The sequence below is a fragment of the Aphis gossypii genome, chromosome X, assembly GCF_020184175.1.
Source record: "Aphis gossypii isolate Hap1 chromosome X, ASM2018417v2, whole genome shotgun sequence".
NCBI lineage: Eukaryota > Metazoa > Arthropoda > Insecta > Hemiptera > Aphididae > Aphis > Aphis gossypii.
Window position 1 is genome coordinate 64,174,522 of NC_065533.1, and position 13,472 is coordinate 64,187,993.

The 13,472-nt window shown below is 31.5% G+C and overlaps 3 protein-coding genes across 3 annotated transcripts; 1 reads left to right on the forward strand and 2 right to left on the reverse strand.

The window, feature by feature from the left end:
• Positions 1-3,971: 3,971 nt before the first annotated feature.
• Positions 3,972-5,219, forward strand: LOC126552648 (uncharacterized). The gene has a single exon (XM_050207357.1). The coding sequence runs from the start codon at positions 3,972-3,974 to the stop codon at positions 5,217-5,219; it is 1,248 nt and encodes a 415-aa protein (XP_050063314.1).
• A 145-nt stretch (positions 5,220-5,364) lies between these two features.
• LOC126551920 (uncharacterized) lies at positions 5,365-6,771 on the reverse strand. The gene is made up of 3 exons (XM_050206313.1): positions 5,809-6,771; positions 5,696-5,746; positions 5,365-5,638 (listed from the first exon to the last, which is right to left on the reverse strand). The coding sequence occupies exons 1-3, from the start codon at positions 6,505-6,507 to the stop codon at positions 5,429-5,431; spliced, it is 960 nt and encodes a 319-aa protein (XP_050062270.1). The 5' UTR covers positions 6,508-6,771; the 3' UTR covers positions 5,365-5,428.
• Positions 6,772-11,979: 5,208 nt separating this feature from the next.
• LOC126552649 (serine/arginine-rich splicing factor 7-like) lies at positions 11,980-12,544 on the reverse strand. The gene is made up of 3 exons (XM_050207358.1): positions 12,499-12,544; positions 12,083-12,390; positions 11,980-12,012 (listed from the first exon to the last, which is right to left on the reverse strand). The coding sequence occupies exons 1-3, from the start codon at positions 12,542-12,544 to the stop codon at positions 11,980-11,982; spliced, it is 387 nt and encodes a 128-aa protein (XP_050063315.1).
• Positions 12,545-13,472: the final 928 nt, after the last annotated feature.

Consider the following 13,472-nt stretch of genomic DNA (forward strand, 5'->3'; position numbering starts at 1 on the left):
CCAATGTCATATTTTTGTACTTGTATATTTTACTGTAAACCATTTTCTTTGATAGTTAGTAGTATATATTTGCAAAGATTATTTCTGTATGTATAATTTTTCCAATATCATATTTTTGTACTTGTATATTTTACTTTAAACCATTTTCTTTGATAGTTAGTTTGGTATAGAAATAAAACTCAATTTTGAAATAAAAAAATGTTGTTTATTTGAAATAAAAAAAAACATGATTACAATTTTTATGAATTATTTACAAACCATTTTCTTAAAGCAAACACTTTATAAAATGTACAATATTTAGGATTTAAGTCCTTATGAAAGATACAACAAGGTAAATTTTCTTCATCACATATTTGATCCAGTCGAGGACAACCCAAGTCTTCAATGTTGATGACTGCAACGTGTGGTATATACTCTATAAGTAGTTGTTTTTTCTGTTCGCCTTTGGTGTAAATACAGTCAAACTTTAACGAATTCAATATTCTGCCAAGTTCTTCATACTCAATATCACCATAATCTATAGATAGCTGATGAAAATTTTGTAGCCACTTGTTAGTTTTTCGACGTTTATTATCTTGATTAGATTTTGAATTTTTAAAAATCCAGTGTTGAGTAGCCCATGTTTCTGTGTCTACAATAGACATCTCTTTAATCATATATTTGTTATTCGCTCCAAGAATGCATTGAATGTCAATGATGCCTGTAGACATTATGGCTTGTCTTTAAAATAAGTTTCAATAGTATTGAGTTGACTATGTATAGCAGGTAATGTTTTTTTCAAATCGTTTACAGCTTCTAGAATAGTTTGTAATGTAACTTCAGCTTTTATCATATGCTCTGTTATATCTAAACACGTTAATTCTAACGTGTATTTCCAACAAGTTTGATTTCTTTTTTACCTAAACGTACCGTTTTATTAGGTTGTAATTTAGGACCATACGTCTTGTCTATGCTGTATGAATCTAACAATTCATCTATTTGATAAAAATGTAAATCTTCAGTGTTGTCTATAGTTTTATCCAAAGTAGATTTTTGTATTTCGTTTAACGGATCGATAATCGGTTTAAACGTTTCTGTTACTATCGATTGAATATCGGCTTTTCCTTGTTTTAATGCAGTATATTTTCGTTTAATATTTTCTTTTGCTTTTATCAATTCTTCGAGTACTTCACCACTGGCGTCCATGATCGTGAATGAGATGTTTTTTAAAAAACGTAAGTTTATATAATAACAAACGTATCGAAGCCGTGACGATAACGCCCATTATCGCGTTCACACTCTTTGTTTATTACGATAAACTCAAATCTGCCTTTACGCCAACACGATGTACAGAAATCTTTAAATTCTGTATACGACATATCACCAGAGCAATGCTCCATGTAAACATGTTTTAAATTAGTTTCATCTTGTTTAAATAAAACGATAAGATTAGCGTTATCACGCAAAAGTTGTTTTGGTACTCTTGAATAACTCTGAGCTAGATAGCACACATCTATAAGGTTATGCCTTCCCCTTGCAAAGATTGATCTACATACTCCTTGCCCCTCTGTCAAAATATCGTCTAGAATATACACAGAGTTTGATAGGGCTTTTTCAGGTTCAATAACTTGTTCGTTTTCGTAGAACGTAAATAATTGTACTCCTTCGATATCTGATAAGATATTACTCAACATTTTATATTTCGGTTGATCCAGAGTTTTCGAATATATGTAAACGTTGTAAAATCTTATTCCATTTATATTAGTTAATAATGCAAACATTAAATTCGTTTTTCCACAGCCGGACGGACCCACAATAAGCGCACGTATCGTATTGGGTAGAAGCGGACCGTGTCTATAGTTTTGAAACGAAGTAGGTGGATCTACGTTCTCAACTGTAAGCTCGGTTTCTTGTTTAATGAATTTCATTTTGATATAAATATCTATGTTGTGATGAGAATGTCATCAGTATACAATGTCACTCGCTCGAAGAAGCAACAAGAATAAAGGTGGCGGGCTTATTAACACGCTTATAAACAAATTACCGGTCGAACTTCACGTGCCTGGTAAGTTTATTAAATCCGATATTATCATAATAATAATAATAATAATAATAATAATATTTTAATTTTTTTTGTAGGTTATCAATACTGTGGACCTGGTACAAAATTGTAAAAACGTTTAGTTCGTGGTGATAAAGGTATAAACCCGTTAGACGCTGCGTGTAGAGACCACGATATCGCATACGAACGTAGTAACTCTATCGCTGATCGTAACAAAGCTGATCATATATTAGAACAGCGAGCCTGGGAAAGGTTCAAATCGAAAGATTCTGGTTTAAAAGAAAAAGCTGTAGCTTGGGGTGTGACTACCGCCATGAAGGCAAAACGTAAAGTTGGTGGAGGTTGTGGGTTCAAAGCAGCGGTTAAAGCAACTAAAAACGTTTTAAAGAAAAATGTCGGTGAAAAAAATTTAATGAAATTAACAAAAAAGTGTGTAGCCGTCGCACGAAAAACATTTAAATCTACAAAGACAAAAGTGCCGAGAATAGTAAACATTCCGAAAAAAGGCGGTGCATTACCACTTATTCCGATTTTCGCCGGCTTATCAGCTCTAGGCGCTCTGACTGGTGGAGTTGCCAACGTTGTTAAGGTGGCTAATGAATTTAAGAGGAACGTTCCATCACATTTGGGCAATGGTTTATACCTGACGCCATATAAAGGCAACTCGTACAAAATAGGCGATGGTCTATATATCACACCATATAAAAATGGTGGTGGGAGAGTAAAGACGAAAAAAAACTAATATCTACGTTACCCAAGAGAGCGTTGTACGATTTCGAACTTATAAAAATCGCACGTTTGTTGAAAATACCACATTTCATCGGCGTGTTTACTAGAGATAAGTTGCCCGTTCGTCCTAAACGATTTGAATCGGCGATTGTTAACTTGGACACTGAAAACGGTACAGGTACGCATTGGGTAGCGTATAAAAAAATCGGAAAAAAGTAAAATATTACGACAGCTTTGGAAATTTAGCACCTCCGCTAGAAGTACAGAAATATTTTCAAGGATGCGATATTAATTACAATTATAACACAGAGCAGAGATTTAATACATCAAACTGTGGACACTTGTGTATACAATTTTTATCATGTATACGATAACGTTAAACGGAAACTCGAGTGAACTGTCATGCGATATTTTTCCGCCCATAGAGGTAGAAAATACAGCACAAATATGTCTTTTGAGCTTGCTAACAAATAATTCAATTCCAAACATAGAACCTGGTTGCAATACCATAGGTTTTCGGAATATGATTGGACAAGTTGAAAACGTAACTATACCTACTGGAACGTATGAGTTGGAAGATTTAGAGTTTGTTATAAACAAGTTGAAGCCCGACTATATAACATTTTTCGAATTAAAATCAGATGGTAACACGTTAAAGTGTATGATATCCTGTAGCCATGAGATTGACTTTTCATTCGAAAACAGTATAGCAACATTATTAGGATTTAGAAATGTTGTATATACTACTGGTACTACACACGAATCTGAAAATACAGTCAACATAATGAAAATAAACTGTATAAAAATAGAGTGCAACTTAATAACCGACTCATTTTGTGACGGATCGCCGAGCCAGATTATACATGAATTTTATCCGACTGTTGCTGTGAGCTATAAAATTGTTGAAGTGCCTAGACATTTAGTTTTTTATGGTCTTAATACTACTTCTATAAGTAAAGTTGAAATCATACTAAAAGATCATAAAGATCGATTGATAAATTTACGTGGTGAACCAATTACGATTCGATTACAAATAACACACGGATAAGATGGCGCTCAAGTTTAATATAAATACTACTGCAATAAAAAAACCCGTCATTAAAGTGACTGCAGTTAAGAAGTCAACACCTATATCTAAACCGAAAAACAACGAGTTCAAGCTCACGAAAAATAACTTGGATTTTCTTCGTTCACTACAATAATGGATGACACATATTTAGATGTAACGGCCGGTTATGTCGACGATTGTAAAATAACTCAAATGCAATATCATTCGTTCACACCGTATTCAAACACGTCTTTTTCATACAATGATGAAATTAGAATAAATATTCAAAATATGGAATCTTACACTCTACCGTGTGAAAGTTATATTTACATTGAAGGAAAGCTAAGAAAACCTTTAGATTCTGAAGGAGACGTACGTTTTTCGAATAATGGTTTGGCATTTTTATTCTCCGAAATGCGATATGAAATAAACGGAATAGAAATACAAAAATTGAAATCACCCGGAGTCTCGTCTTGCCTGAAAGCATACTGTTCATATACACCAAGTGACTTGAATACGTTAGACAATTGTGCTTGGGACTCGGGCTTGGACGGCGAAGATAATAAAAATTTTATGAGCAACGATGTATTTACCGGTTGTATACCTCTAAAACATTTATTCGGATTTTGCGAAGATTATAAAAAAATATTACTAAATTGCAATCAACAACTGATTTTAAATCGCTCGTCTACCGATTTAGACGCATTACGTATGACGCAAACCGTAACCCCCGAAAACGTTGAAAAAAATAAAAAAATTACGATTGAATTGATTAAAGTGATATGGAAGATGCCTATAATCAGAGTTAATGATAAAGAAAAATTAAAACTGTTGAAAGTGATAGATTCACGTAAAACGTTATCATGTGCGTTCAGAACCTGGGATCTATGTGAATATCCTGTACTACCTAGAAATACTTCACATTCATGGACGATAAAGTCTAGCAGCTTGCTTGAAAAACCTAGATTTATTTTGTTTGGATTACAAACAGATAGAAAAAAAAATATAGAAAACGATGCTGGGCGCTTTGACCACTGCCAACTAAAAAATCTTAAGGTACACTTAAATTCTGAAGTGTTTCCATATGAAGACTTTCGTGCTGATTTTAAAAATAATACCATCAGCTTACTGTATAAAGCCTATACAGACTTTCAAAAATCGTATTACGAGAGAGATTATTCTGAACCATTGTTATCAAAAAATGTTTTTCAAACATATGTTCCAATCGTCGTTGTCGATTTATCGCATCAGAATGATAACGTAAAAGCATCGACCATAGACCTACGAGTAGAATTTGAAACGGATACGGTTATTCCTGAGAAAACTGCAGCTTATTGTTTAATTTTACATGATCAGATTATAACTTATAACCCGTTTAGCGGTGATGTTAGAAAACTGTAATTTTTATACATAAATATGTATATTATTTCTATTTGTAATTATTTTTTTATACCTTGTAAATATATTATTTTTACTTTGTAAATATTTTTTATACCTTATTATTAATAAATAAAAAGAAAACTTTTTTTTAAAAAAAATAACTGAGTTGTTTTTATTTTACACAAATACTATACAAATTTTATACAAAAATATTTTTACACAAAAGTATATTAAACAGTGTGTCGTCTTTTGGGTAGTGAGTTGGTAGTATTGTATTGCGGTCCGTATGGTCCATCGTTTTCGTCTGTATAAGTATTGTATTGCGGTCCGTATGGTCCATCGTTTTCGTCTGTATAAGTATTGTATTGCGGGCCGTATGGTCCATCGTTTTCGTCTGTACAGCTTGTCTGTGATGGAGGGGAGATATCAGAAAGAATTTCCTAAAACATGAAATATTAAAATATCTGTTTTTTATAAAGTAGGTTTTGTTATATTACCTCATTAAATATAGTGTAAAATGATGGCGGTGAAAAAGGTTTCTCGTATCCCTATAAAATATAATATATTAATATTGGTATGAGAAAAATAAAAAAAATATTTTTTTTCTTACCTCATCTTTTTCTAATTCGTCCAACCATCTTTGTGCGATATGTTTAGCTGCATGTAATTGAAGCTGACTTGTGAAATTGTAGTCATTTACATGTGTTGCAATGCAAATGTTGTTAATGTTTTTCACGCGAATTGTCATATCTTCAAGCGTTCTAGTTTCAACCTTGGTATTTGTTTTTAAGTATGATGCGATTTGATTAATTTGTTGTATTACGAGCGGTTTAACGATTTTGGTTTTTCTCTCGATGATCTCGAAAATTGACCACTCTAAATCTTGTAACTTTAATAAGTCGTTACGATTTAACAGTATGCGACATCCGTCTTGAATTTTAGACTCTATAATGAGCATATTCTCTCCTTGGTACACCATACTAGATATTGTAATTGAATCGGAATCCAAAAATAAATTACGCTTATACTTTTGTGGTTGTTCAAGTATAAATGATAAAATGTTCCCCATAAGTCGGAAAATACGTTTGAGAAAATCGGCGGAAATATTTACAAAACGTGATGGTGTTATAATGTGAATCACGGTGTTGAATTCATCTGTCGGATCGAGTCCGATGTTTAAAAACTTGCGAGATGAAAAATCAAGGAAAAAATTACTGCAATCGATTAGGTTAGCTGGTGGTGACGGAGGCACATATGTAAAAACATTCTTCTTGTAAACAGCACGCATGTTTTCAATCGAACCAGCCATACTCAAAAATTTAATCACAGAACAACGCACTTAATCGAACGAAGAGTGGTGATAGACTGATTTCATTTCAGATTTTGAAACCCTCACATGTATATTTTATGGTAGGGATTTCTTCTACAGGTTTAAAGTATGCATGTCAGAACATGTTAGATTATTGAATAATACTATTGTTTGTAATGCAGACAAGACTCTACATGCTTGTTATACTATAATTTTTCAAATGGTAATATGCCGGTAACAACAACAAGGATAGATAGCGTTATCTGTTGAATATATGATAAAATAGTTCTGCGCATGATAACTGTTGAATATACGGTAATATACGGTAATATACGGTAATATAGTACGTGTACAATAATATGATAACCATGGCGATGGAAGTGGCGGAGGCGGGGACGGCGGCAGCGGTGGTGGTGGGGTCGGTGGTGGCGGCGGGGGCGGGGACGGTTGCGGCGGCGGGGGGCGGCGGCGGCGGCTGCTTAGACAAAATCGGCGGCGGCTGCTTAGAGGGCTGCTTAGGTTCCAGAAGCCCCATTTTACACCTACTATCATCCTGGCAGTAAATGCGTCACGTGTGCTTATTTTATCTTATTGTTTTTTATCGGCTGTTTGTTATATTAAAATATGTTGTTGTATTTTCAAGTGTACGTTGCTTTGGGAAACGTTATATTAAATAGACAATTAATATTAATATAAGCTTTATTACACACGAATTATACGGAATTATACAGGAATATATGGTGGCATACTCTTCATTTTTTACACACACACTACATATAAAATTGATATGTCTCATAATATAAAAGCCTCTGAAAAAGTTAGGTACAAGTATAGTTAGGTAAGTCAAAGTTGTAATTGCAAATATTCTTAATCCGGTGGAAGACAAAAGCGCCAAAATTAGATAAGAAAAACTAAAGTCGTATCGTACAAAAGCGCCAAAATCCTTGGTACCTGTGTGCCATGGTTAATATATGTTAAATAACAGATATTAAATTTAGAACTATATTGTTCAAAAACTCCAAATGTTTAATCTTAATCGACAAATGTCGACAATTAGATTATATATCTGATTACGATAGATTGTCACATAGACAGTGTGTGGGCAGTTTTGTGTTATAAGTTTATAAAATATTGTTAGTACCTACTTTGTACGCATTCGTGTAAGCATCATTCGTTAAAATGAATTTTACAAAAACTTTTACGAATAAAGGCGTAGTGTGTATTTTGTTTAAAGAGCAAATATATAGATTTTTACGAGAAATGGCCAGTGGTAATGTGTCATTGAGGTGTACCAAAAAAAAAATGTTCTGCTAGAATACAAATGGATAAACCTATGACTACAATTGTTAGTATTAATGGTGAGCATTTACACGAAATGGTGAACGATCATGATGCCCAGTGTCATATTTTGCGCAATAATTGTAAAAGAAAAGCAACCGAAAATATAACGGACCTAATGAAAATTATGCGTCACGAGTTGTGTGCTGCTGAAAATACTGCAATGGTTTCAGATGATATTGGAAATATTCGAGTTTCAATGTACAGACAACGACGTAAATTATTGCCGACAACGACTCAATCATTGGAAGAAGCTATTAATCAAGTTAGTAACCGGAATATTTTTACTAATAGGAACGAAACGTTTTGTCACGTAGATACAGAAAGCAAAATCATTTTTCTGACCACTAAATCTAATATCCAATACATGTGCCACAATAGTTCACTTTTAGTTGCCGATGGTACATTTTATGTTTGTCCGAAATTCTTTTACCAACTATATACGATACATGTTTATAGCTGTGGAAGATATTTACATTTAATTTACTGTCTACTACCAAGTAAAACTTCAAATTGCTATGAATCAATGTGGAAATACATACAAAAATTGTGTGAAAAATATAATTTAGAATTTTCTCCTAAAATATTCCTAGTTGATTTTGAAAAAGCAGCACATGATGGATTTTTAGCAGTTTTTCCCAATTCAAAAATAAAATGTTGTAAATTTCATTTAGGGCAATCGTTGTTTCGGAAAATTCAAATCTTGGGTCTTCGAAATGAATACATGAAGAACTCTGAAATAGGGATTTGGTTGAAGTCTTTTTTTGGTTTGGCTTTTCTTCTGTCCACCGAAGTATCTGATGCTTTTGCAGATTTAATGTCTATCGCGCCCGAAGATCAAACAATTTTAAAATTTAGTGATTACGTTTTAGAAATATACATTGATTCTAGTATTTTTCCACCAAAAATTTGGGCTGAAATTCCGGATAATGAGGTTATACGAACTACAAATGCAGCTGAATCATATCATCGACATTTAAAAAAGATCAATTTTATTTGGCTCATTGTTCCGTCCATATAGTAATTGATGTATTATTAAAATTACAAAGTGAAACATATTTATTTATGAACTCTCCTCCTAACAATAAATTAAGGGTATCTCACGAAGAAATAATTGTACAATGGAAGAAATATCAGGATGGTGAAATAAATCGTTTAGAATATGTGAAAAAAGTAGGATTAAAAAATCAACCAATTTATTAAATTATTATTATTGACATTTTTTTTTATAAAATCACAACCTTTTTATTAAATTTATATTTATTTGCATGTATATTGTATATCATAATTTATTATTGACATTTTTTTTGTATAAAATCGCAACCGTTTTTTAAATTTATATTTATTTGCATGAATATTATAATTTATTATTGACAATTTTTTTTACACAATATAATTATTTAAAAGAGCAATTTTAGATTCTGAACGAAGTGATGAATGTATTGATTTTACAATGGTGTGTGTTTTTTTGTTTTTGTGTCTGTGTACAGCATAACTAGTCGGAATAATGCTCCAATTTCAAACTATGGGGGTGGTTTCCGATGTAAAAGTAAATATCCTTGGTGCATTATAGAGGTAAAAAGTTAACATTTTGCAACAGTTTTCAAAAAAATCGAGAAAAACAAAAAAAAAATTACGGAAAAACGGCAATTTTTACGCAAAACCAGTTTTCGACCAAATCGATTTTTTTTTATGGTTGTAATTCAAAAACTAATCACTGAAAATACTTGAAATTTTCACCAAATGTTAATGTCAGTAGTATCCGTATATAGTTAAATTTTCAAAAAATTTTTTTGAGTTATTTATAGACCACTGAAATTTTCGATTTTTTGAGAAATTTTTTTTAAAGTGTCGATAAAAAATTTTTGGATGACCAAAAAGTTTTGAAAATTTAATACAAGGTTCCTTATGAGTTTTTTTTATTGTAGCTAAAAAAAATTAAAAATCGTTAGTCACAATTTTTTTTTATAAGCGTTTTTAGTTCAAATTTTTACGAAATCTGTCGAAAACGCGAAAATTTGAAAGTAATTTTGAAGTTGAAAAATCATAAAATTTGGTACAAGGTTCTCCATACATTTTTCTTCAAATATCTGTAAAAAAAACTCTACCGGATTCAGACAAAAAATTTTTATGAGTGTTTGAAATTTAAATTTTTACAAAAACCGCGTTAAATAACAGTTTAGCCTCAAACGATTTTTGATATTTGTTATTATTCAAAAAGTATAAGTCGTATATACTTGAAAATTTTACCAGTTATTAAAATTCGCGTTTTCTTTACGTGATTTAAATTTCAAAATATTTTGACTTTTTTTAAGCTATTTATAGACAACTGAAATTTTCAATTTTTCTGAAAAAATAATTTTGAAGTTTCGATAAAATTTTTTTGGCCCTATCAAAATACTTGAAAATTTAATACAAAGTTCCTCATAAGTTATTCTTATAGTGATTAAAAAATTATAAGAATACATAGGTACAATTTTTTTTTATTAGCATTTGAAGTTCAAATTTTGACGAAAATTCGTCAAAATTATGAATATTTTCGAAATATTTGAAATTGAAAAATCATAAAAATTTTTGTGTTTATAACTAAGGATTAAAAATACAACACTAAGTTTTCCATAAGTTTACCTTAAAGTATCTATAAAGAAAACTCGAAGCATCATTATAGGAAAAATTTTAAGTGCGTTTGAATTTTAAATTTTAACGAAATAGCGTAACGATAACGATTTATCCTCAAACGATTTTAAATATTTGTTATTATTCAAAAAGTATAAGTCCTAGATACTTGAACATTTTACCAGTTATTAAGATTCGCGTTTTCTTTACGTGATTTAATTTTCAAAATATTTTGACTTTTTTTGAGCTATTTATAGACAACTGAAATTTTCAATTTTTTTATGTGTCGATAAAATCTTTTTGGCCCTATCAAAATACTTGAAAATTTAATGCAAAGTTCCTCATAAGTTATTATTATAGTGATTAAAAAATTATAAGAATACATAGGCACAATTTTTTTCTATTAGCATTTGAAGTTCAAATTTTGACGAAAATTTGTCAAAACTATGAATACTTGCAAATTATTTTGTAGGTATATTTCATAAAAATTTTTGTATAAGTAGGTAGCTAAGAGTTGAAAATTTAATACAAGGTTTTTCATAAGTTTAGCTTACAATTATTATAAAAGAACTTAAATTTTGTTGTATTCAGGCCATTAAAACATAAACCACCTTTTTCACCAACCACTAGAAATTATATCCTAGGCTTTTTGAAAACTGTTGGAAAATGTTAACTTTTTACCTCTATAATGCACCAAGGATATTTACTTTTACATCGGAAACCACCCCCATAGTTTGAAATTGGAGCATTATTTCGACTAGTTATGCTGTACACAGACACAAAAACAAAAAAACACACACCATTGTAAAATCAATACATTCATCACTTCGTTCAGAATCTAAAATTCTTCTATTTTCATCATTTTTATGTGAAAATGAAATTAAAAAAAAAAAAAATTAAATGTATTATACGCAATAGCTCATGTAAATTAACCAATACCTATTACCTATAATTATACTGCTTAATTTTATTTTTTACATTGTATTGCATTATATATTTTAAAATTAATTAATATAATATAATATACTTAATATTACAATAAGCTGAATAAACATACATAAATGTATTAATTATTTATGCTACTTCCAAAAAATAAAAAATACCTATAACAATACCAACTGCGCCAACACTCAACATAAGTATAATGGTACTTAAAACACACATGTTAACATATCATTATTATTATTAGGTTAACCTATTAGCTGCACAAATACCTGTAATTGTAATGTAAGTAATTTGATCGAACTTATACTTTCCTTTACAAATATGATACATTGAAGTTGCACTACTACAACTGATACTATTATTTAATTATTAGATTAGATACTCATATTATATATTAATATAAATATAGACACCAGGAAAACTCTTAAAGAAAAACACATACAAATTATCAGGAAAATTCTTAAAGAAAAACACATACAAATATATTGATTATATTTTATTTATTCTGAAAAAATAAATATAACAAATTTAGAATTTAGAAAAATAATAATAAAAATGCAAACAAAAAAAAAATTATTGCTTACTGTTTGGACATCCTTTTCTGTCCTGTAAACAATGTATTTAAATTATATTTTTAACAAATATTAATTAATAATAATAAATAAGTACTACTTACGTCGATGACCATAGCGGCTACACGGTCCGCCACCACCGAGCTCCGACTTCTCGGTACGGACCGGGGCCGCCGTTGTGGTGACGGCGCCGGGGATCGCCGCCCGCGAGACGGTGCCGCGGATCGCCGCTCGCGTGCCGGTGCTGGTAAGCTGCGGCGCGAGCGACGAACCTCGGACCGCTCGCGAGACGACGCCCCGGACCGTCGTTCGGGCGATCGGGGTGCTTTTTTATAGCCCCCACCGCGATCACTACCGCCCGACCGGCACTCACTGCCCTTTATCGGCCGTCTTTCCCTCTTCTGCTTTTTGCCTGGACAACAAGTATTAAAAATACAGATCTTATTATTAATAATTTAGGAAGATTTGTTGCTTACGTCCAATAATACTAATAATATATATAATTACAAAATATACGTACAATCACGGGCCAAATGGCCCTTTTTGCCACAGCCATCCTGTTCCATAGCATCCTGAAAAATAAAAGTGTATAGGTAACGTTGTAAATGTTCATTATTTTTGATATTCATACTTTTTTGACCGCTTTTTTGGTCGGCGTTTATGTTATTAATTTTTTTAATATTAATATTTATGTTGAACATTATCTATAACATTTAATATTTTAAATTATTAATTAAGTAAAATGACATATTTCACTTAACCTAAAAACAAACAAAAAATACACACGAAAAGGTTATAATAACTAATACGTGTACTCACTTCGAATGAACAATTCAAATTGAATGGCGTCCGTAAGACATTCGTTGTTCCATTGCATATTACGCATTTATGGTTGGTATTATTGGTACTATAAATAACCGCAAGTCTGGTCCATCAGTCTATCCATCAGCGACGATTGACAATTAATATTTAATAATATCCTTTGTAATATTAATTAAATTATATTATGTGCGGTATTTAATATTTGGTAATACTGGTGCCATGTTGTGGCGGAGTGGAGAGCGAAAAGCGTTGAGGACCTGGGTCCGGTGCGCCTGCATCAGGCAACTTTTCTTTGACGTTCATGCAACACGTTTGTTTTTACGTACACAAAAATTTACACTTTTTTCTGTACTTTTTTTAGTACATATATATAATTTTTTTTTTTAACTTCGTTGGACGTTTTACAGACCGGTAAGTACAATTTCTATCATTCATATAAGCTAATTAATTAGCGCATCCGCCCCGAGTATTACAGGGATATGCATTATAATTTATAGTCGTCCAATTCAGAATGCAACGCGAATTACTACCTGGCCGTATTACCACAAAGTCCGGATGTGATTTCGAGGATGCCGCTTTTTTTTTTATTTACAACTTAATGTGTTCTATTATTTTCAAGTTCTTTTCCGGGATCGTCGGTCGATGTGGTCAACGACATTCTCTACGTTCGTA

What these genes read in the sequence shown, in the direction of transcription:
- LOC126552648 (XM_050207357.1), top strand. Translation starts at nt 3,972, where the DNA reads ATGGATGACACATATTTAGATGTAACGGCCGGTTATGTCGACGATTGT.
- LOC126551920 (XM_050206313.1), bottom strand. Translation starts at nt 6,507, where the DNA reads ATGGCTGGTTCGATTGAAAACATGCGTGCTGTTTACAAGAAGAATGTT. An exon ending in ACGAATTAGAAAAAGATGAG is followed by an intron (nt 5,747 to 5,808) that starts GTAAGAAAAAAA and finishes TATATTTTATAG; the next exon opens with GGATACGAGAAACCTTTTTC. An exon ending in TTTACACTATATTTAATGAG is followed by an intron (nt 5,639 to 5,695) that starts GTAATATAACAA and finishes TTCATGTTTTAG; the next exon opens with GAAATTCTTTCTGATATCTC.
- LOC126552649 (XM_050207358.1), bottom strand. Translation starts at nt 12,544, where the DNA reads ATGGAACAGGATGGCTGTGGCAAAAAGGGCCATTTGGCCCGTGATT. An exon ending in GGGCCATTTGGCCCGTGATT is followed by an intron (nt 12,391 to 12,498) that starts GTACGTATATTT and finishes CTTGTTGTCCAG; the next exon opens with GCAAAAAGCAGAAGAGGGAA. An exon ending in TAGCCGCTATGGTCATCGAC is followed by an intron (nt 12,013 to 12,082) that starts GTAAGTAGTACT and finishes CATTGTTTACAG; the next exon opens with GACAGAAAAGGATGTCCAAA.